This window comes from Nerophis ophidion, linkage group LG23 (assembly GCF_033978795.1).
Source record: "Nerophis ophidion isolate RoL-2023_Sa linkage group LG23, RoL_Noph_v1.0, whole genome shotgun sequence".
Lineage (NCBI taxonomy): Eukaryota > Metazoa > Chordata > Actinopteri > Syngnathiformes > Syngnathidae > Nerophis > Nerophis ophidion.
This window is the reverse complement of record NC_084633.1, coordinates 33,219,593-33,245,186: the sequence shown is the minus strand read 5'-3', so window position 1 is coordinate 33,245,186 and position 25,594 is coordinate 33,219,593. Positions and strand designations below refer to the sequence as shown.

Below are 25,594 nucleotides of genomic sequence, written 5' to 3'. Positions count from 1 at the left end.
CATGTGGTGATATCCTTTACGCACTGATGTAGGTTTTTGATGCAGTACCGCCTGAGGGATCAAAGGTCCGTAATACCATCACTTACGTGCAGTGATTTCTCCAGATTCGCTGAACCTTTTGATGATTTTACGGACCGTAGGTGGTGAAATCCCTAAATTCCTTGCAATAGCTCGTTGAGAAATGTTCTAAAACTGTTCAACAATTTGCTTACAAAAGTGGTGACCCTCGCCCCATCGTTTGTGAATTACTTAACATTTCATGGAAGCTGCTTTTATACCCAATCATGGCACCCACCTGCTCCCAATTAGCCTGCACACCTGTGGGATGTTCCATATAAGTGTTTGATGAGCATTCCTCAACTTTTATCAGTATTTATTGCCTCCTTTCCCAACTTCTTTGTCACGGTTTGCTGGCATCAAATTCTAAAAGTAATGATAAATTGGAAAAAAAAAAGTTTATTAGTTTGAACATCAAATATGTTGTCTTTGTAGCATATTCAACTGAATATGGGTTGAAAATTATTTGCAAATCATTGTATTCTGTTTATATTTACATCTAACACAGTAATCGAGGCGAGACGTGACAAACGCATGGATAATGATCTCAGCGTCGTTAGTGGACCAAATGGAGCGAATTTTAGCGATATTACGGAGATGAAAGAAGGCCGTTTTAGTAACGCTTTTAATGTGTGGCACAATGACAATAAAGATCATTAATTTATTCATTCATAATAAAGTTTTTTTGTTTTTTTTATTAAATGTGCTTTTCATGATGTATCCTTACATCACACTCAAATTTTTACTGCATGCCTTTGGTAAGTGCCGGTGTGAGAAGAGGTTTTAAAATAATTAGCGCATGCTTACTTTTACCGCATGCCTTTGGTAAGTGCAGGAGTTAGAATAGGTTTTGAATTAATTAGCACCCCGGCGGCAATTCAAGGAAATACGGTATATGATTTGCCTGAGAAGCTGGACAGGACAAAAAAAAAGTAAATAAAAAATAGATTGAGATCCTCCGCGACAAGCGGTAGTAAATGGATGGATGGATGGATTGTACTAAGTAAATCGGATACTCAAAACTCACTCGCTGCAGAGCGCATGCGCAATATGTCACAGGCTCCTACAATATTTATGTACAAAAAAAAATTATCCCAGTAACATTTGCACAGTCGGTGACATGTTACCTGCTCTCGCATTTTTTAATTCAAATAGTGGTTATAATAGTGAGCGAATGAACGAGTCAAGTTAGCACCAGAATAGTTAAAAAGCTCGCAAGTTTTGAATGACTCTCTCATCTCTTTTTCCCACAATCCTTTGTTTTGCGGCTTGGGGGAGAGGAAAATGGCGGAGATTGATGGAAATGGGCTGCGGTTGCGCTTGTGAAACGGGCATTAAAGCAATCCTGGCTGGTTTTAACACTCGAATCGTGTATTATTTAACTGAGCTGTCGCCATGTGGGATGTGCAAATCGTGGTCTTGAATTGGACATAACCGGACAAAAGGTAATTAGCACACACAAGCTGTAGCTACATTTAGCCAACTAGCCTCTCTCAGCTACATTAGCTAGCGTCATGAATGCCTGCTGATGTGACACATTCCTGCTAATGTAGCATCTAGGTGGCCGTTTATTGGAAACAAAGACGTTATTCTATCCTTTGAAGAAAGAAAGCATGTTTTTACCTTCATCCAGCGGTCTAAACTGACAAGAGAAGAAACCCCAGGAAGGCAGGCAAAGACAGAATCAAAATATCATTTTAGCGACCTCGTAGCTCTATAAATGTGTGACGGTAGCCTTCCGTGAAAGTTATGTGATTTATTGATGATTTGTTTTATTGCAGTACCCATTTTAGTGTAGGACTTGGAATCACGATATATGACAGTCAATAATGTCATCCATTTACTACCGCTTGTCCCTTTTTGGGGTCGCTGGCGCCTATCTCAGCTGCATTCGGGCGGTAGGCAGGGTACACCCTGGACAAGTCACCACCTCATCACAGGGCCAACACAGATAGACAGACAACATTCACACTCACATTCACACACTAGGGCCAATTTAGTGTTGCCAATCAGCCTATCCCCAGGTGCATGTCTTTGGAGATGGGAGGAAGCCAGATTACCCACTCAGCCACGGGAGGACATGCAAACTCCACACAGAAATATCCCGAGCCCGGGATTGAACCCAGGACTGCTCAGGACCTTTTAGACCTCCACCCCAGATCACACCTCAATCCAACCCACTTCTCCAAAGTGGGCTGGCTCAGGGTGGAGGACAGAGTAAAACAACTTGCACTGAGCCTAGTCTATAAAATCCGCTACACCTCCTTGATACCGAAGTACATGTCAAACTACTTCCTTAATGTAAATGACCGCCATAACCACAACACCAGGGGGAGCTCCACAAACCACGTTAAACCCAGATTTCGATCTAACAAAGGTCTTAACTCATTCTCTTTCTATGCCACATCAATGTGGAATGCACTCCCAACAGGTATAAAAGTGCATCTCTATATTCATTCAAAACCGCTCTAAAACAACACCTCCAGGCAACTTCAACACTTTACTAATACCCTCCTCCATTCACATCCCATCTCCCCGGATTATAAACAACTCAAATGTACTTCTAATGTATATACTTGTTCTTATGCTATCTGAACTCACTATGTTCTCTGCTGGATGTACATATCCTACTGTAAGACCTACACTGTTTCAATGTCCACATTTCTCTGTCGATGCAATTGTTGATGACTGAAGTTCTGATATCAACCAAAGCTCCTCATCCCACCCCCCGGATTGTAAATAATGTAAATAATTCAATGTACATACTATGATGATTAACTTGTGTGATGACTGTATTATGTTGATAGTATATATTTGTACCATGAATTGATTAACGTGGACCCCGACTTAAACAAGTTGAAAAACTTATTGGGGTGTTACCATTTAGTGGTCAATTGTACGGAATATGTACTGTACTGTGCAATCTACTAATAAAAGTATCAATCAAAGTATCGAGAGGCAGATGCACTAACTAACCCCTCTTCCACCGTGCTGCAACTGTCAATAATGATATAGCAATAATGCGCTGAGGGTGGGGATGAAACAAAAATAGACCAACAAAAATCATAGTTTATATTTTGCAGCATAATTTAACCTGAGAACATACCATAGTAGTGCAAAAACCACACAGAAAGATCCTGAGCCTGGGATTATATTTTGCAGCATAATTTGACTTGAGAACATACCATAGTAGTGGAAAAAACACACTTTAAACTGTCTAAAACCCTGATCTAGCAGTCTAAACTGACACGAGAGGAAACCCCAGGAAGGGAGGCAAAGACTGAACAAAACTGCAGCACAGAATGAAAAGATAATTTTAGTGACCTCGTAGCTCTATAAATGTGTGAAAGTAGCCTTCTGTGAAAGTTATGTGGTTTATTGATAATTATTTGTTTTATTGCAGTACCCATTTTAGTGTAGGGCTTGGAATCACGATATATGACTGTCAATAATGCCATCCATCCATTTTCCTACCATTTGTCCCTTTTGGGGTCGCAGGGGTAGTTGGCGCCTATCTCAGCTGCATTCGGGCGGTAGGCAATGTACACCCTGGACAAGTCGCCACCTCATCGCAGGGCCAACACAGATAGACAACATTCACACTCACATTCACAAACTTGGGCCAATTTAGTGTTGCCAATCAACCTATCCCCAGGTGCATGTCTTTGGTGGTGGGAGGAAGCCGGAGTACCTGCAGGGAACCCACGCATTCACGGGGAGAAAATGCAAACTCCACACAGAAAGATCCCGAGCCCGGGATTGAACCCAGGACTGGTCAGGACCTTTGTATTGAGAGGCAGATGCACTAACCTCTGTTCTACCGTGCTGTCCCCGTCAATAATGATATAGCAATAATGCGCTGAGGGTGGGGGTGAAACAAAAACAGACCAACAAAAACCATAGTTTATATTTTGCAGCATAATTTAACCTGAGAACATACCATAGTAGTGCAAAAACCACACAGAAAGATCCTGCATTCAGGACTACTCAGGACTTTCGTATTGTGAGGCAGATGCACTAACTAACCCCTCTTCCACCGTGCTGCCCCTGTCAATAATGATATGGCAATAATGTGCTGAGGGTGGGGGTGAATCAAAAACAGACAAACAAAAATCATAGGTTATATTTTGCAGCATAATTTTAACCTGAGAACATACCATAGTAGTGCAAAAACCACACTTTAAACATGTTGTTTTAATGTCCGTGGAAAAACCGTGGCAGCATTTTTATTAGAACATTCAACTCTTGTCTGTTATGTACAGTACAGGCCAAAAGTTTGGACACCCCTTCTCATTCAATGAGTTTTCTTTATTGTGTTTATACAACAGTGATTAGATTGATATTTTTTTACTATCAGCAAAATAAATTGTCACAAACTCAGCAAGTAGAAAGACCTAGGACACAGGCAGATTTTAATCAAATAAAAGCAAATAAAACCCGGATCGTACCACAGTAACTTACAAAATGCACCTATTTAATATTTTTTTTAGATTGTAAGCAACCATAAGTTTTATTGTCAAAGAAGTCAAGAAATACATCTAAATTACCGCAAAAGGAATGTTAAGAGTAGGGGTGCGCGACATATGATAGAATAGGATTGACTTGTATTTATTCCACAATGGGGAAATTACGTTGTTACAGTGCAGGTTTTTACATACAGTAACAGAAGTAAAGCATAATGGAAAAACAAGAAAATGCGGAATATTGCTCACTTATATGTATGGATAGAATATAAAATATAACAAAATATTACCACTGTTATGATTATGCACATTGATGAACATTCTAGCTGTGTCCTGCAAATTTAACAGCAACAAGCGAACAAACGTGCGGCCTCAACACAATGTATAGCATTCTGAGTAGTGGCTAATGTGCAAAGCTACTTATAAGTGACCGTTACCTCTAAGGTACGCGCCTGTGCAATTGCACACTGCTCACGCGTCATCTGCGCACGGCAAATCCAGGCCGCCCACAAAATCGAATAAAAAGATAAGCATGTCTGCCGTCGCTCGCATGTGCGCCTCTGAATGCTCAAGGAGTTTTGGCGTTTGCTCACAAATATGAAAAATTGGAAGGAAAATTGTAAGTGACTAATCCTCACCTTGTTTGCGGCAAATAAACTATGTTTTTTTACAAATATTCTCCCTGGAGGACTAGAAAGAGCTAAACATTCTCTACTACGCACCTTAGGAAGATATGCTCACCTCAAGGTAAACTAAGGTGAGTGGATCAATAGAATGACACCAAGATGGGTTGGGACAACAGTAATTAGATTGATATTTTTTATTATCAGAAAATAATTTGTCGTTATTGTTTACAAACTTATCAAATAGAAAGACCTAGGACACAGGCGAATTTTGAAGGCAAGAAAGTTAAATATTTATTTGATTTTGTTTTACAGTGATCCTGTGTTTCTGTCTGATTTTAATGGTAATCAAAAATCGTAGCATTGGATTATTTTGGGAATTTTAAGTGTCAGCATTGGTATGGCCAGTACTGCCCCTGCAACTAGTTGGTATTATATCGATACTCAAATTTTTTGTATGACTGATGTAACGTATCCAAACACCAGAAGAATCAGTGCTTATTAATCTTACCTGAAGTGTAGATAAAGCCATGTTACAGCAGAAAGTAACCAGCTATTAACGAGTAGAATAATAATAGTTTTAAGAGAATAATACAACCGGAAATGATGTAATGTTACAGCATATGTCTGAAACCTAATTAGCCTCTGTTGCCCGTTTTGAAACGGTTTAATTATCATTTACATACCAATTAATATGTTGTTATCGCAGGAGGCTGCAATAAATATCGCAAAATTGATATTGATTCTTTTGCAATATCGCCCATCCCTTGTTACTAGTATGAAAACATTACAATCTAAATACAAATGTTATACAAATGAAGGAAAATGTACCAACAAACTGTCATAGGTTTAAAAAGCAGTTATTATTGTCCATTCTCCTAACAGCCAAAGTCTCAGGTAAATGGGTAAGTAGTGTTGGTTTCGGTTATCTTGACAATTGCTCATGTGGACGTGAGCCAGCCAACCCGAGGCATGTTGATTTAAACAAATTCATGTAAAACACTAAACTAATTTGTTTCAATTAAGTTGTAGCATGTAACTACATCTGTTCAATCCAATTCATAAGCTGCAGTTGCATTAATATTTTAAGACTTTAAAACATTTAAATGTAATGCATCATTCTCTTGTCTTTACCAGGTGGGTGTTTGTGGTTTCCAACCTTTCAGTGGACTTTCCCCGGGCTTCAAACCTCCAGGTCCGGCACACTAACAACTAGCAGTCCTGACCCATGGACATGCCATCTGCATCAAGCCTCAAAAAGAGGCTGACTACCTCCTCATCCACATCCCAAAGAGATACCGGCAGAAGTCCTACTCATTGCTCACCCTCGTTTTCTCGGTCCTCTCCATCGTCTGATCAGTCTTCTCCCTCATCTACGACATCCTCTGCCTGTGCTAGCTCATCAGCTGTTCAGAATCATGTTGAAAGTCCGACGACAGGAGCAGAAGCGGCGACGGTATCTTCCACGTCTGCTTCTCTAGCAATGTCGTCTCTGGCCACATCCCTATCTACACCAACCTCAGCACAGTCCTTTCCTCGCACTGTTGATTGTGAAGAAGGTAGAAAAAATGATATTTATGACCCTTTTCATCCTACTGAAGTGGAAAAAGACGCAAATATGGAAGAAGACGAGGGAGAAAAGTATGACCCATTTGACCCAACTGGTTCTCCGGCATCAGATGCTGATGATGAAAGTGGTAAAATAACAGAAGAGAATAAAAACACTGAGAGAGAAATTGGTGAGAAGAAGGAGGAGGAGCCTCCAGATTCTACTGACATTTTAACTGACCCACCAAGCCCTCCTCCAGCTACAGAGCTCTCTCATAGACGGCGGGTCGACTACAGTACTACCAAAGGCCGAGGTCGCAGAGCTGACTCAGAAAATTCTGAGATTGAGGAGGGGGAGATTGTTGTGGCTATTGAGAGAGACATTAGCAGCAAGAGAACGCCTTTAAACTCTCCTAAGATCACCTTCTTTGATCCAAAGCCGGAACGCATCCTCCGGGTGCTGGATGGCGATGGATTTGTGTCTGTATGTGCAGACAGTCACTGGGAAGAGCCCGAGGATGAGCCTGTAGTGGGAGTGGAGGATCTGAGAAGGAAACTTGTAAGCAAGAGGAAGGAACGCTATCTATCCTGTCCTGGATCGTCCCCACCGTCTTCTCAACCGTTGCCTCCTCTTTCTCCCCCCATTAACTCTCCACCTTCTTCCCCTCTCCCACCTGCTGCTGAGCAAGGAAGCAAGAACCGCAAGTCAGCCAAAAGCTCCAAGGACCAGAACAGACAGCGAAGTAAGGATAACAAGGCTCGGGATAAAGATGAGAAACGAAAGAAAAAGCGGAAGGAAAAAGAGGCAGATCGGGAAAGGTGTAGGGAGAAGAATGAAGAGGACAAGAATTATAAGGAAGGTAAAAGTAGGAGAAGTAGTAGGAGTAGTAGTCAGAAGAGGAAGAGAACGCATCACAGTAGTCCAGAGGGTTCACGTTCACGCAACTCATTGAGACGAGAGGGCCACAGTAGACACTCGTTCTCCAGCCATTCTGTAGAGCGACATCGCGACAGGGAAAGAGATAAGGACAGGGACAGAGGTAGAGACCGGGACAGGGGAAGAGACAGAGACCGAAAAACAGAGCCAGACAGGCGGAGGGAGAGTGAACAAAACCGCAGCTTTTCCTACAGAGATGGAAGAGATACAAGTTCTAGTTTGAGAAAGGATGAGAGGAAACGTAAGGGAAGATATCACTCAAGCAGCAGAGAGCGGGACATTTCAAAAAGGTCCAGAAGAAGCAGGGACCGAGACCGGCATCATGAGCAGGAACGGCACCGGGACGGACGTCCTGTTGTTCCGCCATCTATTCAGGACCTTAATGGTTCAGACCTGTTTGCCATCAAGCGAACCATCACAGTCACCAGCACCACAACAACCACCGTACCCGGCTCTCCTATACTCTCGCAAGCTTCACCCTGTCATAACGTGCAGGACACGGACAAGCTCCACAAGAGGAAGAAGAAAAGAAGATGGCACTCGGGTGGTGAGGAAATGGACCGAGGACCTTATCACGGTCGATCACAGTCACTGTCTCCTCCAAGATATCACAGCTATGACTCAGACCACTATTCGGATAAACTGGAGCTGGATATGTTGTCATTAGATGGTGAAGCTTTGGACTCTGACTACCCATCATTGGAAGATACACCTCCACCAGCCCTGCCCACAGACCCACCTGTTCCCAGCCCGAAATCTAAAACCAGCCCCAAGACCGAACGACATCGCCCCAAAAAGAAAGGACGCACATTTAAGAAACCAACTCTATCCTCTTCATCCTCCTCTTACAATAAAACCAAAAGCAAAGGCATTTCCTCACTATCTCACCCCTCTGATTCTGCCCCCATCTCATCAGGCCTTCCTCTTGCTAAACGAAACCGGAAGATGGGAAAAGACAAAGTTTGGGATAAAGGCAGCAAAAAAGATTTGAGTCGCTCGAGCAAATCGAAGAAAGACGGCAACGGTCGGAAAACCAAACTTCAGTCCAAAGTGTCAGTTTTGGTGCGTGAGGGTGTGAGCAGCACCACTGGGACATCGGTTGCATCCAGTAAGCTGGGTATGGACCTCCTTGGTCCAGGTGGTACAGGAGGGGGTTCCGGAGGATCTGTTGTGGGTGGTTCAATTGCGGTAGTCTTCTGCAGAGACAATGAGAGCAGGTCACCATTCCTTAAACCTTGCTCTGAACCTCTGTCAGTAGTAGTCCGCAGTAAAGATATGTCCAGTATGGGCAAGCGTAATAGCCTGAAAGCACTACCACCCTCTTTAAGCAGTCCTTTGGCATTGAAATCTAAGAAAACCAAGCCTGGTTCTATCACATCCACTTCTTCCTCCACGTCCTCCCCTTCGTCCACATTGGCAACAAAGCGCCGCCGTCGCTTGGTCAAGAAGGTCAAGGATAAAGGTGGAGCAGCAGGCGCGGCCTCCGAAGATGGAGGCCAATCAAAAGCGACATCTGAAGGCTGGAGCGCAGCCTCCCTGGAGGTTTTTTCCACTGGAGGCGATGGTAAAAAGTCAGTCAGTCCACTCACTGGCCAAGCGGGTCCTATTCCTTGTTTGTCATCCTCCTCATCCTCCTCGTCTTTTACAAGTCTGCTTCCACCCGCATCCTCACCGCCCCGCACACCTCCACCTTCAATTGCTCCCCTGAGGGACACAAGGGAGTCTTCACCAGACTCTCAGACTGTGGACAGCAGCTGCAAGACTCCAGAGCCTTCCTTCCTTGCTGAGGACTGCCCAACTCACACCAGCCCCCCACACACGCCATCGAGTCCAGCCAGCATATCCGGGCCCCAAGGAACTGGCCTCAGCATCACCTTGTCTACACCCACCACAATGCCCCCTCTTTCGGACAATGCACCCAAATCTGCTGCCTCACCTCCTTCACCCTCCTCGTCAGTGGGGGGTGGTCTCGCCTCTCTCTCTTTACCTCTATCCTCATCAGACCCTTCTTCCTCCTCCTCGGTGTCCTCGTCATCTGCTAGTAAGCCCCCTCCGCCTCCACCTCCTGCAGCTCCTATCCTCCCGTGGAGTCTGCAGACAGGAGTCGACTGCACAACTGGCGGAGTTCTTGCTTGTGAGTTTTTGCCATCAATTATTTGATTTATAGAAAAGTCTGTAAATATGTTATAGCCTCTTATCCACAGCTGTCCTCGTTTATTTTGCCGTTTCTCGTTGCTGTTTTTATCTTCCATAAGAAAATAAAAACTTTTCTGGTCCTGCTGGAGCACCACAGCTTCTGTCCACATCCCTGCAGCCCGTGAAAAGTCGGGCCTTCAAAATAAAAGCACTCTGGTAAAACAGTCAGTTGCACACAGCACTGAGAATGGGGAACTGGCGAATTGGTTTGTGATTCAATCCAATTGACAGCGTGAGTGAGCTGGATGAACAAAAAAGAAGCCATCGGTGCCAAGCAATTTGTAAAAATATCTTGACAATTATAAGGCTTGTAATCTTTATCTTCAGTAGAGCATGTGTAACACTGATAGAAGCAAATCACATGGAGGAAAAACGATGTGCGCCAGCATGTAAAATTTCCAGCGTAAATACCATTTTGTGTTTTATTGTGCTGTAACCACATTGGTTAGGTTGGTAGAATACTTTTTTTCAGACCATTATTTTATTGGTAAATTTTCCGTCTAGTAATATAAAATTCAAATGTTAACATGTATACTCTTGGGGACATAAATAGTGCATGTCAATTTGAAAATGATTAAACAGTTTTTGATTGAGTGCTCCATGAATAATTATATTTAACATATTAGGTGTGTTATGGTTTTCTGTAGTGTAGAAAATAATCTAAAATAAAAGGTTGGAACTGACATTATTAAAATATGCTGTTTTAAACGATGCCTTCTGACTGCTGTTAAAGTGCCCTCAAGCAGGGTTGAGATTGTTAAAGTGGGCTAATAAAGTATCAAATACCATTCGTAGAACTATAGCTAGTGGACATCCTTGGATTATCAAGCACCTGAAGACTTAGCATTCTTTCAACCACTAATAGTCTTTGTCTGATCTTTTTTGTCCCAAAGCATTTAGGCAACATATTTGCCGGACTATATTGCGCACCGGTATATAAACCGCACTCACTACATTTTAGAAGAAAAAAATATTTTAGCCGCACCGGACACAGATATATACTTTGTGAAATTAGTTATTTACACTGACATATTTTGTAAATGTCTATTTACATACATTAATTGTTTCCAAGCAGTGTCTGTAACCCGGCGGTAAAACGATTGATCAAACAAAAGCAGAAGTCATTGTCATGGACCCACTAGCTACTTAAGATCACTCGCCAATCAGTTTAACAGACTCAGTAACTCCACGATTGAAGAATTTGTGAAACTGAAACGATACAAATAGAATGCCATTGTAAGTTAATAATACTAAAGCAGACACCCAAATACGTGATTGCATATTAGCTAATGCTAATGTCGCTAGCTTTATTACATTACAATAGCATGTACACATATGCATGAAAACACTCCTACAGACATCAAACATGGGAGAGTTTAGTAAGTATGAATTGTGTTAGTTACATTGTAAAACTTACAAACGTTGCTTGGAGTGATGAATGAAAAATCCATAAAAGTGGAAACGCTATAGATGATTAGAAGACGGACCGGCACTTGTACTTTTGGTTTAAAGCACTAAACCGAAGGAAATACTGTAGATGTTCACCCTGTAGCACCTGCAGTGAGCAAATTTGTCCAAAAGATGCCATAGCACAATCATTAACATATTTTCAATGTCTCTGATTGCGTTTAATGAAAACTGATTGCATTATGGCCGCCAACGAAGAAAAATCCATACATTAGCCGCATCGTTCAGGGTTCAAATTGTAAGAAAAAAGTTGCCGCTCATAGTCCGACATTTACGGTATGTCTTACTCATTTTAAGATGCTACAAAAAGAGTTCGTACGGTTTAAAAAAAAAAAAAAGAGTAGCTATTCATTACGTTCATCAATTTTAAGGTCATGGTTCAGTTCATTTTTGGGTACACCATAGTAAAATGTAAAACAAAAACAATTTAGCTCTTTGAGCGTTGATACTTTTTGCACAAATAACATGCAAAACCCAAATATGCAAAATTATCTGGAAAAACATATCAAAGCCGTTGCTTTGTCCCAACCAGAGACAAAGCAAATTAGTGAGACATCAAATATTATATTTTTTATTAATGAATTTATTTTTAGACTGTGTTGAGGGTCAGTGGGAAAAAAAAGCTCTGGGCCAGGGCTGCACTTTGGTCACTAATAGCAGAGTGTTTCTTTTTAGGAAAGTGCAACAGTAACACTTTGATCAGTTTGATATATTGTTGTATTTTTTAGTAAATTAGGTTCCTTATTAGCTGAAGTCAAGTATTTATAGTTTTTACCCCCTTTTATAATTTCTATGGAGCAACTACTGCTTTTATTTTCTTCACTTGTCTTAGTCTGTTGACGTATTTCACCAGGAAGGCAAAGCATTCCCAAACTAGTCTTTAACGGTAGAAAAGGGTTTTCGAGCTTTGGCACTAACCTTAGCAATGACTGCCGCTAGCCAAAGGCTCGGCTGCACCAAGTAAAATCTTGATGCGAGGCACACTCCCTGTCCCTCACTTTTAATATGTACCGTGTGGGGAAAACGGTAGGCCTCTAGACAGGACTGAATAATATGATCACAAACGCATGTACCATTACACACCGAGTTAAAACTGTTTCATACAAGTTATATTCCATACCACCCATAATCATTTCGTCCATTCTTCCTCAGTAACTGCCCTGCTCTTCAAAATGGAGGAGGCAAATATTGCCAGCAGAGCAAAAGCTCAAGAATTCATCCAAGCAACCAGCCAGGTGAGAGGAATACATAACATGTATTATACTGAGAGCTGGTTCTAATTTATTGGTTACTATATTTAGCAGGGCTATACATGGAATAGTATTACAACTAGGGATGGGTACCAAATTCGGTACTTTTATATGCACCGGTAGAATTTTGTCAGTACAGCTGGGTACCGATTTAACGTAAAATCAAACAGTGCCATAATTAACGTTCGGTTGCTGACACTGCTCCGTGTCAAATACTTTGTAGGCACTCATAGCAGACACAGCAAGAGGGCCTCTGGTTAATCTGGTAATTAGGTATGTTCCGATACTGATCATCCATGAGTGAAATGACTGATGTACTAACTGTACATTTTTAAATGTATTTATGGTGAGTGCTATTCCCATTATGGCAATATAAACACAATATTTAAACTAGTTCCTTATTACATTTTGCAGGATACAATTGTTTGAGCAAAAAAAAGTCAATGCACAATAATTAAACAAAAGCAAAAAATACTTTGGTTTTTGCCCTTAAAGACCTCCTTTAATTCAGGGAATTTCACCTCGAGTTTGTAAACAACCAAATTTGAGAAAACGAAAATATCAATGTGATCACTTTATTATCATATACTGATACTACCCTTAATATAGATTGACACCACTAATTTATGTCTCTATCCGCCTTCCTCTTACTTGTTGTGGACTGACTGTGACAATGCTGACACACCAACAGTTGCTCTTCTATTATCCTCTCGAAGCTCTTCTTAATCTATTTGTTAATTTATTGTTGTCTTCTTATTTCCCGCTCTAATGTGGTTCCATCTAGACCTCTTAAACTTTACTAAGCACTTATTTCTTGGTGTTGTTTCAAGCTATGTTAGCTTAGCTATTAGCTTCCCTGCTTGTGGCTTTTTTTAAGTGTGTAACATGTTTAGCCTCGTCCTCCGGTGATGATAATACCTGATTACTTGAAATACAGTAAATTGCCATGATGTAATTAATGATTGTTAGTTTAGGGAAGCAGTCTGTAGACACATAATTTGCCACTTGCAAAAGTTGTTGTGGCTTTTTGTGTAAGTCTTCTTGGAATCAATTCAGTCCGGGTTAGATAAAAGTCTGGTAGCTTGTGGTAACTTTAATCACTCACTTCTCTTGTGTTTCAAATGCAGATCCTCTCTCAAGCCAACCAGAACCAGTCCCAATCGCATGCTCCTCCTTCATCAGGCAACTCTTCATCCTCCTCTCAGATCCCCCCTCCTCCTCCTCCCTCGCTGCCTTCATCGCATGGATTGAGCCCGGCACAGTTCATCCTCCAGAGCTCCCTGCCCTTAGTTGGTTGCACCAAAACCCCACCCTCTCACTTACACCCCAGCTTAGGTGGTGGATGCGCACAGACTCCCCCACCGATGTTGCCTGGGGGGCTGCCAGGATTCATGGGGAGCTCTAGAGACACTTTATGGGACAATGAAAGTAAAGACCCCGATAAGGTAAAGTTAACGTTTATTACAAAAATATTATGTAATGTGTGGAATGTAAGATACACTGAGCACAAAGATAGTACACAATTTGACTCAATCTGGTACTTCTGTTATGTCAGGTGTCTATTGTCAGGGCTAAGCTTCTAACATAGTCAGAAAATTATTATATTTGTTACAAAAGTCAAATACAAACATTATGTATTATTATAATAAAATAAGACAGCATTACATCGTTTTGATGGGTTTTTTTCATTGTGTAAAAAAAAAAACTAAAACCAATCAAATATACTAATATGGTAATATTCTATTTGTCTATATTTAAGAAAAAAGCAGCCATCATTTCAACGTTGTGCTTTTAGTGTCGACATTTCAACGTTTTCTGATCATATTAGGGATGGGAATCTCAGGTTACCTCACAATATAACATCATGATAGGCGATACATGACTCACGATAACATCTACACATGACATAGCTGCGATGAAATGAATGGAATGGAATGAAACCACCAAACAATCGAAATTCATACAGCAATAGTGCAAAAACAATGATAGTGCTATGCATTGAACTTTCACAGTATCATGTTAGACCCGCTCAACATCCATTGCTTTCGGTGCCCTAGGTTCTCATAGTCATCATTGTCACCGACGTCCCACTGGGTGTGAGTTTTCCTTGCCCTTATGTGGGTTCTTCCGAGGATGTCGTAGTGGTTTGTGCAGCCCTTTCAGACACATGTGATTTAGGGCTATATAAATAAACACTGATTGATTGATTGATTGATAGTGTTTAAGCGCAATATAATAGTTGTTTGTATGATTATATAAACAGCGAAACATTTTTTTTAAGAAGCAGTGCAACTATTTTAAACTAATTTTGAAGCCATTGTTTTATTTTATATAGATTAATTCCATTAAGCAGGAACAAAAAAGATGTTAAGCTTTTGCACATTTTCATAAAAAATAAATGCAGTCTAAAGGCATCCGTCACAGGCTGTCACATTGACAGTGAATAGTTAAAAGAAAATGTACAATATTTGATGTATGTAATGTAGACCCGAAGTATCTTTAAAATGATTCCTTTCATGAGCACACAGAGAAGATGAGAGCTAATGAAGGATTACATTAGGAAAGCCACATGGTTTTCTTACCGCAGTGTTTGAAACTAAAACCACTTCTATTCTTTACGACCGAGTCCTGTGAAAATAATGCACGCAAGTAAGCCAAAGCATTTTTGGGGGTCTCGTCTCCCACCACAGTGACCTATTAAAGAGGAACGATGAAGGTAATCTGTAGCTGCAGAAATAAAAAAAAAAGGCAGATACACAGTGAGAGCATGTACATTATCATATCATAGGGTAGAATTAGTCCTTCTCAGTGCAATGCAGGCCCCCCACATCCAATATAATGAAGCGTATGTAGCCTTTGGCTTCATTGTAACCACGGTGGGAGACGAGGAAAGGCCGGTGTGTCGTTTTCTGTAATGTTGATACGCTTACAATGTTATGCAAAAGCATAATTACAACAATTTAATAGACAAATAATACCATTTATAGTCACGGCTGAGAGTAGTGGCCGCAAAATATTTTCTTCCTGTGGGATCTTACCCTATTTAATGCATTTGAGTGCCAGATAAGGAAAAATGTAAGTATGTTGGAGCTACTTTCATAAAGTTTGTGCTTTAAAGTTGCTTTTGTTTTGCTTTGGAGACAAAGTAATTTAGTACAGAAGTCCCAATCAACATTTTTGGCCTATATTCTTGAGCTGATGTTATTACATCAGATCCAATACCTTGACAATAGTTCATATAATTTTATATATATTGTAGCAAGTGATAAAAGTAAACACAACACATATTTATAAAACATATCATATATAGAATTTGCCTGGTGGCCGGGCCTGTACCCATGGGGCCCGGCCGGGCACAGCCCGAAGAGGCAACGTGGGTCCCCCCTCCAATGGGCTCACCACCCATAGCAGGGGCCATAGAGGTCGGGTGCAATGTGAGCTGGGCGGCAGCCGAAGGCAGGGCACTTGGCGGTCCGATCCTCGGCTACATAAGCTCGCTCTTGGGACGTGGAACGTCACCTCACTGGGGGGAAAGGACCCTGAGCTAGTGCGCGAAGTAGAGAAATTCCGGCTGGATGTAGTCGGACTCACTTCGACGCACAGCAAGGGCTCTGGAACCACTTCTCTTGAAAGGGGCTGGACTCTCTTTCACTCTGGCGTGGCCGGCAGTGAGAGGCGACGGGCTGGGGTGGCAATTCTGGTTGCCCCCCCGGCTTAAAGCCTGCACGTTGGAGTTCAACCCAGTGGACGAAAGGGTAGCCTCCCTCCGCCTTCGGGTGGGGGGACGGGTCCTGACTGTTGTTTGTGCTTACGCACCAAACAACAGTTCAGAGTACCCACCCTTTTTGGGTACACTCGAGGGAGTACTGGAGAGTGCTCCCCCCGGGTGATTCCCTTGTCCTACTGGGGGACTTCAACGCTCATGTTGGTAACGACAGTGAAACCTGGAGAGGCGTGATTGGGAAGAATGGTCGCCCGGATCTGAACCCGAGTGGTGTTTTGTTATTGGACTTCTGTGCTCGTCACAGTTTGTCCATAACAAACACCATGTTCAAACATAAGGGTGTCCATATGTGCACTTGGCACCAGGACACCCTAGGCCGCAGTTCCATGATCGACTTTGTAGTTGTGTCATCGGATTTGCGGCCTCATGTTTTGGACACTCGGGTAAAGAGAGGGGCGGAGCTTTCTACCGATCACCACCTGGTGGTGAGTTGGCTGCGATGGTGGGGGAGGATGCCGGACAGACCTGGCAGGCCCAAACGCATTGTGAGGGTTTGCTGGGAACGTCTGGCAGAGTCTCCTGTCAGAGAAAGTTTCAATTCCCACCTCCGGAGGAACTTTGAACATGTCACGAGGGAGGTGCTGGACATTGAGTCCGAGTGGACCATGTTCCGCACCTCTATTGTCGAGGCGGCTGATCGGAGCTGTGGCCGCAAGGTAGTAGGTGCTTGTCGTGGCGGTAATCCTAGAACCCGCTGGTGGACACCAGCGGTGAGGGATGCCGTCAAGCTGAAGAAGGAGTCCTACCGGGTTCTTTTGGCTCATAGGACTCCAGAGGCAGTGGACAGGTACCGACAGGCCAAGCGGTGTGCAGCTTCAGCGGTGACAGAGGCAAAAACTCGGACATGGGAAGAGTTTGGGGAAGCCATGGAAAATGACTTCCGGATGGCTTCGAAGCGATTCTGGACCACCATCCGCCGCCTCAGGAAGGGGAAGCAGTGCACTGTCAACACCGTGTATTGTGCGGCTGGTGTTCCGCTGACCTCAACTGTGGATGTTGTGGATAGGTGGAAGGAATACTTCGAAGACCTCCTCAATCCCATCAACACGTCTTCCTATGAGGAAGCAGTGCCTGGGGAATCTGTGGTGGACTCTCCTATTTCTGGGGCTGAGGTTGCTGAGGTAGTTAAAAAGCTCCTCGGTGGCAAGGCCCCAGGGGTGGATGAGATCCGCCCGGAGTTCCTTAAGGCTCTGGATGCTGTGGGGCTGTCTTGGTTGAAAAGACTCTACAGCATCGCGTGGACATCGGGGGCGGTACCTCTGGATTGGCAGACCGGGGTGGTGGTCCCTCTCTTTAAGAAGGGGGACCGGAGGGTGTGTTCCAACTATCGTGGGATCACACTCCTCAGCCTTCCCGGTAAGGTTTATTCAGGTGTACTGGAGAGGAGGCTACGCCGGATAGTTGAACCTCGGATTCAGGAGGAACAGTGTGGTTTTCGTCCTGGTCGTGGAACTGTGGACCAGCTCTATACTCTCGGCAGGGTTCTTGAGGGTGCATGGGAGTTTGCCCAACCAGTCTACATGTGCTTTGTGGACTTGGAGAAGGCATTCGACCGTGTCCCTCGGGAAGTCCTGTGGGGAGTGCTCAGAGAGTATGGGGTATCGGACTGTCTTATTATGGCAGTCCGATCCCTGTACGATCAGTGTCAGAGCTTGGTCCGCATTGCTGGCAGTAAGTCGGACACGTTTCCAGTGAGGGTTGGACTCCGCAAGGTTGCCCTTTGTCACCGATTCTGTTCATAACTTTTATGGACAGAATTTCTAGGCGCAGTCAGGGCATTGAGGGGTTCCGGTTTGCTTTTTGCAGACGATGTGGTCCTGTTGGCTTCATCTGGCCGGGATCTTCAGCTCTCACTGGATCGGTTCGCAGCCGAGTGTGAAGCGGCCGGAATGAGAATCAGCACCTCCAAATCCGAGTCCATGGTTCTCTCCCGGAAAAGGGTGGAGTGCCATCTCCGGGTTGGGGAGGAGACCCTGCCCCAAGTGGAGGAGTTCAAGTACCTAGGAGTCTTGTTCACGAGTGGGGGAAGAGTGGATCGTGAGATCGACAGGCGGATCGGTGCGGCGTCTTCAGTAATGCGGACGTTGTACCGATCCGTTGTGGTGAAGAAGGAGCTGAGCCGGAAGGCAAAGCTCTCAATTTACCGGTCGATCTACGTTCCCATCCTCACCTATGGTCATGAGCTTTGGGTCATGACCGAAAGGATAAGATCACGGGTACAAGCGGCCGAAATGAGTTTCCTCCGCCGTGTGGCGGGGCTCTCCCTTAGAGATAGGGTGAGAAGCTCTGTCATCCGGGAGGAACTCAAAGTAAAGCCGCTGCTCCTCCACATCGAGAGGAGCAAGATGAGGTGGCTCGGGCATCTGGTCAGGGTGCCACCCGAACGCCTCCCGAGGGAGGTGTTTAGGGCACGTCCAACCGGTAGGAGGCCACGGGGAAGACCCAGGACACGTTGGGAAGACTATGTCTCCCGGCTGGCCTGGGAACGCCTCGGGATCCCCCGGGAAGAGCTAGACGAAGTGGCTGGGGAGAGGGAAGTCTGGGCTTCCCTGCTTAGGCTGCTGCCCCCGCTACCCGACCTCGGATAAGCGGAAGAAGATGGATGGATGGATGGATATAGAATTTGCTAGTATTGGTGTAAATCAGAGGATGTATTATTACATTTGTGGTATTGAATGCTACATACAATGTTTTTAAACAAAATAAAGTGGCTTGTGCACAATAACTAAATATGAACCAAAAATATTGGCTCCCATTTAAATCATTTGGGTTTTCCAATCAGTTAAAAATGGCAAATAACCCTGGCCCGATCCCAGGATCGGGACATCCCTATCATGTAGTGCAGGGGTGCCAACACATTTTATGCAGGCGAGCTACTTTACAATTGATCAAGTCAAGGGGATCTACCTCATTCATATATATAATTTCCATCCATCCATTTTCTACCGCTTATTCCCTTTGGGGGTGTGTGGGGGGCGCTAGTGCCGATCTCAGCTACAATCGGGCGGAAGGCGGGGTACACCCTGGATAAGTCGCTACCTCATCACAGGGCCAACACAGATAGACAGACAACATTCACACTCACATTCACACACTAGGGCCAATTTAGTGTTGTCAATCAACCTATCATCAGGTGCATGTCTTTGGAAGTGGGAGGAAGCCGGAGTACCCGAAGGGAACCCACGCATTCACAGGGAGAACATGCAAACTCCACACAGAAAGATTCCGAGCCCGGGATAGAACCCTGACTACTCAGGACCTGCGTATTGTGAGGCAGACGCTCTAACCCCTCTTTCACCACAAAGCCCCGTACATATAATATATATTTGTTTATTTATGAAAGAAACCTTTTTGTTAACAAGTTAATGGTGTTTAATGATAATACAAGCATGTTTAACATAGGTTTCTTTCTTTCGTGAAGACAAGAATATAAGTTGGTGTATTACCTGATTCTGATGACTTGCATTGATTGGAATCAGAAAGTAGTGCTGATAATGGCCACATTTTTGAATGGAGGAGAAAAAAATCCTCCTTTCTGTCCAATACCACATGAAAGTGGTTGTTTTTTGGCATCTTAATTGTCCAGCTGCCATTTTCGTTTTTATACCCTTCACAAGTAATACATTGGCGGCAAACTCCGTAGCTTGCTAGCTTGTGCACGCCAGCTTTCTGAAACTCTTATTTTGTTACCGCAGGCATGAGGAAGCAGCGCTTTTATTGTGAAGATAGGAACTGTGCAGTCGGCCTTTAGAGTTTTTTATGGCAGGTACGGTGCGAGAGTCTGTTGAAATAAAAACTGTTTTTCGCCTTCCTGTCGGTCATTTTTTCTTAATAATTAGCCCGTAGCACCTGGCGTCATCTCAGAAGACCCTCGGGTGCTGTGAATGTTAATCAAGTGACGAACGTGACGTCTTGGTGAAGTTTGATGATCCCTAATTTTTAGTTCTATTTTTTTAATGCCTGGCTGGCGGTCGACTGACACTACCTTCACGATCGACGGGTAGATCACAATCAACGTAATGGACACCCCTGACTTAGTGCAATAACTGATAACATCCCATCCATACATCCATCCATTATTTACCGCTTGTCCTGTTCGGGGTTGCGGGGGGTCACTTGAGCCTATCTCAGCTGCATTCGGGCGGAAGGCGGGGTACAGACTGGACAAGTCGCCATCTCATCGCAGGGCCAACACATATAGACAGACAGCATTCACACTCACATTCACACACTAAGGCCAATTTAATAATAAATTTAATACATTTGTAGCGTATGCCGACGGCCAAAAAAAAGCGAGCTGCTGGTCGAAAATTTCCTTTAAGGCGCATTTATAGACACACCTTATGTATGAACGTATTTTTGTGGTTTCGTGCATTGGGTATTTAGCTCACTAGTCACGTGGGCAAATACCAATCTTGTCGAGCAATAAGTTATTTTGTTGGATTGGTGTGAGTTAAGCAGATAAACACAAATCCCGCTGCTTTGTTAAAAAGCCAAACATTGTAGGTCTACTATACCTTTTCTTAGACATTCCCTCCTCCAGATCATGTTAGGTTGTCCTAGCCATTTTTTTAATTGCATGTAGAATTTGTATTTAATTGCTTGTCTCATCATAAATGTGTCTTCTTTCAATAAATGCACAGTACCTGAAGAAGCTCCACACGCAGGAACGGGCAGTGGAGGAAGTGAAGCTTGCTATCAAACCTTACTATCAGCGCAAAGACATCACCAAGGATGAATACAAAGATATCCTCCGAAAAGCTGTTCACAAGGTCAGCTGGACAACACACATTTTATACATATGGTCAATCCATTCATACAAATTTAAAAAAAGTTTTGTTCAACCGGCAAGTTAATTCTTTATTTGGAATGACACAGACCCAGAAGATCATTGTGAATAAAAAAATATTACACCGCTTTTATTTCAATTTGAGCAAAAACATCAGTCAAAATTTGCAAGGGGATGAATCATTTCAGGTTTGACTGTATATAAATAAACTATTAGTGTCAGTTCAACATCTGACCAAATAAGCTAAATACAAATATAGAATAATTAAATAACATGTATTTGCCTTGGGACATACAGTACAGGCCAAAAGTTTGGACACACATTCATATTTAATGTGTTTTCTTTATTTTCATGACTACTTCCATTGTAGATTGTCAATGAAGGCATCAAAACTATGACTGAACACATGTGGAGTTGTGTACTTAACATAAAAAGGTGAAATAACTGGAAACGTGTTTTATATTGTAGTTTCTTCAAAATAGCCACCCTTTGCTCTGATTACTGCTTTGCTCACTCATGGCATTCCCTCAATGAGCTTCAAGTAGTCACCTGAAATGGTTTTCACTTCACAGGTGTGGCTTATCAGGGTTGATTAGTGGAATTTCTTGCTTTATCAATGGTGTTGGGACCATCAGTTGTGTTGTGAATGAGAAGGTGTCCAAACCTTTGGCCTGTACTGTACATTTATGATACACACACAAATATAGACACTGAGTGACATTAAGTAATGTATTTTTGATGTCCATTGCTTCCAATGACTAACTTGAAAATTTAGATTGGAATAACTTAAAATCTTTCAATGTCTTGTTGGCATTATGTTGGCAAGAACACGTATTAAGCAAAGTATTTGATGACAGCCAAGCCATCTGTTGATAGTTTTTTAATCAATAAACTGTTGTTAATCTAACGAGCTGGTGCATGAACCATATGATTTGACACTCTGGCGCAATGAAGTGAATTATATTTATATAGCGCTTTTTTTGTGTAGAGACTCAAAGTGCTTTACATTGTGAAACCCATTATCTACATACTTAAGCTACATTTAGACCAGTGTGGGTGGCACTGGGAGCAAAGTGGGTAAAGTCTCTTGCCCAAGGACACAACAGCGGTGACTAGGATGGTGAAAGTCAGGATCGAACCTGGAACCCTCAAGTTGCTGGCACAGCCGCTATACCAATCGAGCCCCGCCACCCTGTTTAACATGGATATACAACATTGTAACAACATTTATAAGTGATAAAAGAGCCTTGTGTTTCCCTTGGGTAGTTTTTTTAAATCAATAAATGTGTTATTACTGGTGCACTGACATCACTAAGTGCATCGGTTTGCAAGGTACAACGACACTAAGAAAAGTTCTGTGATGCCCCAGAGTGCGGAAATAGAAAATAACTATTGCAATTGAAATGTCTTAATCATTGTAAAGCTGTAGAATAAATCATTTAAATTAACACATTAATATCTTTGGGGCGGTATAGCTCGGTTAGTAGAGTGGCCGTGCCAGTAACTTGAGGGTTCCAGGTTCGATCCCCACTTCCACCATACAAGTCACTGCCGTTGGGTCTTTAGGCAAGACACTTTACCCACCTGGTCCCAGTGCCACCCACACTGATTTAAACGTGTGTTAGATGTTGGGTTTCACTATGTAAAAGCGCTTTGAGTCGCTAGAGAAAATGCGCTATAGAAATATAATTCACTTCACTTCACAATATCTTGGCCCTACTACAAAGGGAGAAAATGTGCAAACTCGGGGGGGGGGAAACACTGGTGCATCAGTACCAAATCTGTAATAATTATAACATTTTACTTGATGCTTGTATATAAAAAAAAATATGTCTTACTGACTTTTAACTGTATCAAGCTTTTTATTTTTGTGTCTTCATTTCAGATCTGCCACAGCCGTACCGGTGAAATCAATCCCGTCAAGGTCAGCAACCTCGTGAAACTGTACGTCCAGCGCTACAAATACTTCCGGAAACATGGCCGCAAAATGGACGACGAAGACCGGGATGACAGGTAGCTGGGATCACTGCATTCCACTGCCTGATACGAGAGCTTTTTAAAATATGCGGTCACTCATGTGTGGACATTCACTGTTTTTGTATTATCATTGTTTAGCCAACCTTGTCCATGTATCATGCCTTTTATCTCTTCATTTTTCTGTAAATATATCCCATAAAAACAGGTCATGTATAGAAGATGGCGAACGGTTATCAGTCCATGTATTCCAATAAAGTCTCATCAACCTTGTCAATGCTATCAATTCATTGATTGTAGCGAAATACATGTTTATTTTATTGTAGTCCAGTATGTACTAGAAAGACACCATATTTGCTCTAGATCACACTGTCTGTGTCTCTTTGCAAACATGCAAGTGAGCTGGACTATTATTTATCATGGTTCTAATACATTTTCAAAATGTACTGTCCTTGGTTTGTTTGCATGGGTTACTGAGTTTGAGCAATTCCATTCAAATATGAGTGGATCAACAAATCATAAATGGTGATTTGTGCCTACTTATTGTGTCTATTGTTTAATTACAAAATCTACGGCTAATAATGAAAGACAAATGTTATATCCACTGCTGCATAAATGTGACGGTTTGTGAAGAAATACGCATGTTTTTTTAGGACAAAATTACATGATTTATTTTAAAGCAGGTGCAATGCAGTTTCTGAGCAAAAAAAATGTGACCAGCAGTGTCCAAACTTTTTCGACCAAGGATCGCATCCTTTCAAATGAAAGGATTCAGTCAGAATTTTGATAATTATTTTTAAACAGACTACAACTACCGTATTTCCTTGAATTGCCGCCGGGTCGCTAATTAATTTAAAACCTCTTCTCACTCCTGCGCTTACGAAAGGCGTGCGGTAAAAGTAAGCATGCGCTAAATATTTTAAAACCTCTCCTCACTCCTGGAATTACCAAAGGTATGCAGTAAAAATTTGAGTGTGATGTAAGCTTGGACCTTAAATCCTACTGAATAGCTCTTAATCCTCCCTTTATGCGATTTCAAATTACCGGTATTGAAATCAGCCTCCTCCATTTTGAAAATGATGACAGGGGAAGTGTCACTCGTGACGTCACGATTTTGACCAGGCGGTAATACTAAGCATGCGCTAATTATTTTGAGAAACGAGTTTGACCCGGCAGTAATTCAAGGCAGGCGCATACTATATGCCCTGCGGCAATTCAAGGAAATACGGTAATCCATGTTTATGTTTTAAGATGATCTATGTATAGTCTACACGACGGGTCTCCAAACTACGGCCCGCTAGCATCCAAAATCTGGGCCATGAGAAGTCTCAAGGCTTTTTTTTTTTTTTAAATTTGGCCTTTCTAATCTATTTTCTACCGCTTGTTATACTCTGGGGGGTCTGAGCCACTCAGTCAAATGCATTTTCCAATCGGTAACGTAAGCTCGTGTTCGGGCGAGCGTGCAGCAAGTGCGCACTCTTTTAGTCAAATAGTGCGTGAGGACTATATATATATATATATATATATATATATATATATATACATCCATCCATTTCCTACCGCTTATTCCCTTTGGGTTTGCGGGGGGTGCTGGTGCCTATATCAGCTACAATTGGGCGGAAAGCAGTGTACACACTGGACAAGTCGCCACTTCATTGCAGGGCTAACATAGATAGACGGACAACATTCAGACTCACATTCACACACTAGGGCCAATTTAGTGTTGCAAATCAACCTATCCCCAGGTGCATGTCTTTGGAAGTGGGAAGAAGCCCACTCATTCACAGGGAGGACATGTAAACTCCATACAGAAAGATCCCGACTACTCGGGACCTTCGTAATGTGAGGCAGACACACTAACCCCTCTTCCACCGTGAAGCCGTATATATATATATATATATATATATATGGATACATATATACATACATGCATACATACATATATATATATATATATGGATACATATATACATACATGCATACATACATATATATATATATATATATATATGGATACATATACACATACATGCATACATACATATATATATATATATATACAGTGTGTGTGTATATATATATATATATATATATATATATACACACACACACACACACAGCCCGGCCCCATTTTTTTAACCCAATGCGGCCCCCTGGTTTATACCAGAGCAGGGCAAATATTTTGACTCGGGGGGCCACATTGAGAGAAGAAAGTGTGTCTGGGGGGGCCAAGGTGTGTGTGTATAAATTATATATACACACTTAGCTGTAAAAATATGCTGTACAGTATGTGTGTTTGGGTCCCTTTTTTTCAGGGAACAAATTAGTGCTTTTTGTGACTTTTGGTATTGACCATAACTCACAATGTCCGATAGAGACATAAAAACGTAATGACAGAGCACCTAAAAAAAAACGTAATGGAATTTTTCAGTTTTTTACTGAATGGGACACCCAAAATACGTTAATATCAAGAAAGTGGAATTTACAATATTAATAACTATGAACA

General features: G+C 42.5%; 1 protein-coding gene across 2 annotated transcripts; it reads left to right on the top strand.

The window, feature by feature from the left end:
- Nucleotides 1-1,198: 1,198 nt before the first annotated feature.
- On the top strand, nucleotides 1,199-23,361 carry scaf1 (SR-related CTD-associated factor 1). Of its 2 annotated transcripts, XM_061884212.1 has the most exons (6): nucleotides 1,210-1,502; nucleotides 6,281-9,762; nucleotides 12,444-12,526; nucleotides 13,669-13,986; nucleotides 20,969-21,097; nucleotides 23,000-23,361. In XM_061884212.1, the coding sequence occupies exons 2-6, from the start codon at nucleotides 6,372-6,374 to the stop codon at nucleotides 23,129-23,131; spliced, it is 4,053 nt and encodes a 1,350-aa protein (XP_061740196.1). In that variant the 5' UTR covers nucleotides 1,210-1,502; nucleotides 6,281-6,371; the 3' UTR covers nucleotides 23,132-23,361. The 2 variants fall into 2 exon arrangements, with proteins under 2 accessions (XP_061740197.1, XP_061740196.1); XM_061884213.1 differs by lacking the exons at nucleotides 12,444-12,526; nucleotides 23,000-23,361 and having other exon boundaries at nucleotides 1,199-1,502.
- The last annotated feature ends 2,233 nt before the right edge of the window (nucleotides 23,362-25,594 follow it).

Bases quoted from the DNA above. Each gene is read 5' to 3' on its own strand.
- scaf1 (XM_061884212.1), top strand. From the start codon at position 6,372: ATGGACATGCCATCTGCATCAAGCCTCAAAAAGAGGCTGACTACCTCC. The intron at 12,527-13,668 runs GTGAGAGGAATA...TTTCAAATGCAG, and splicing joins TCATCCAAGCAACCAGCCAG to ATCCTCTCTCAAGCCAACCA. The intron at 21,098-22,999 runs GTCAGCTGGACA...TCTTCATTTCAG, and splicing joins TCCGAAAAGCTGTTCACAAG to ATCTGCCACAGCCGTACCGG.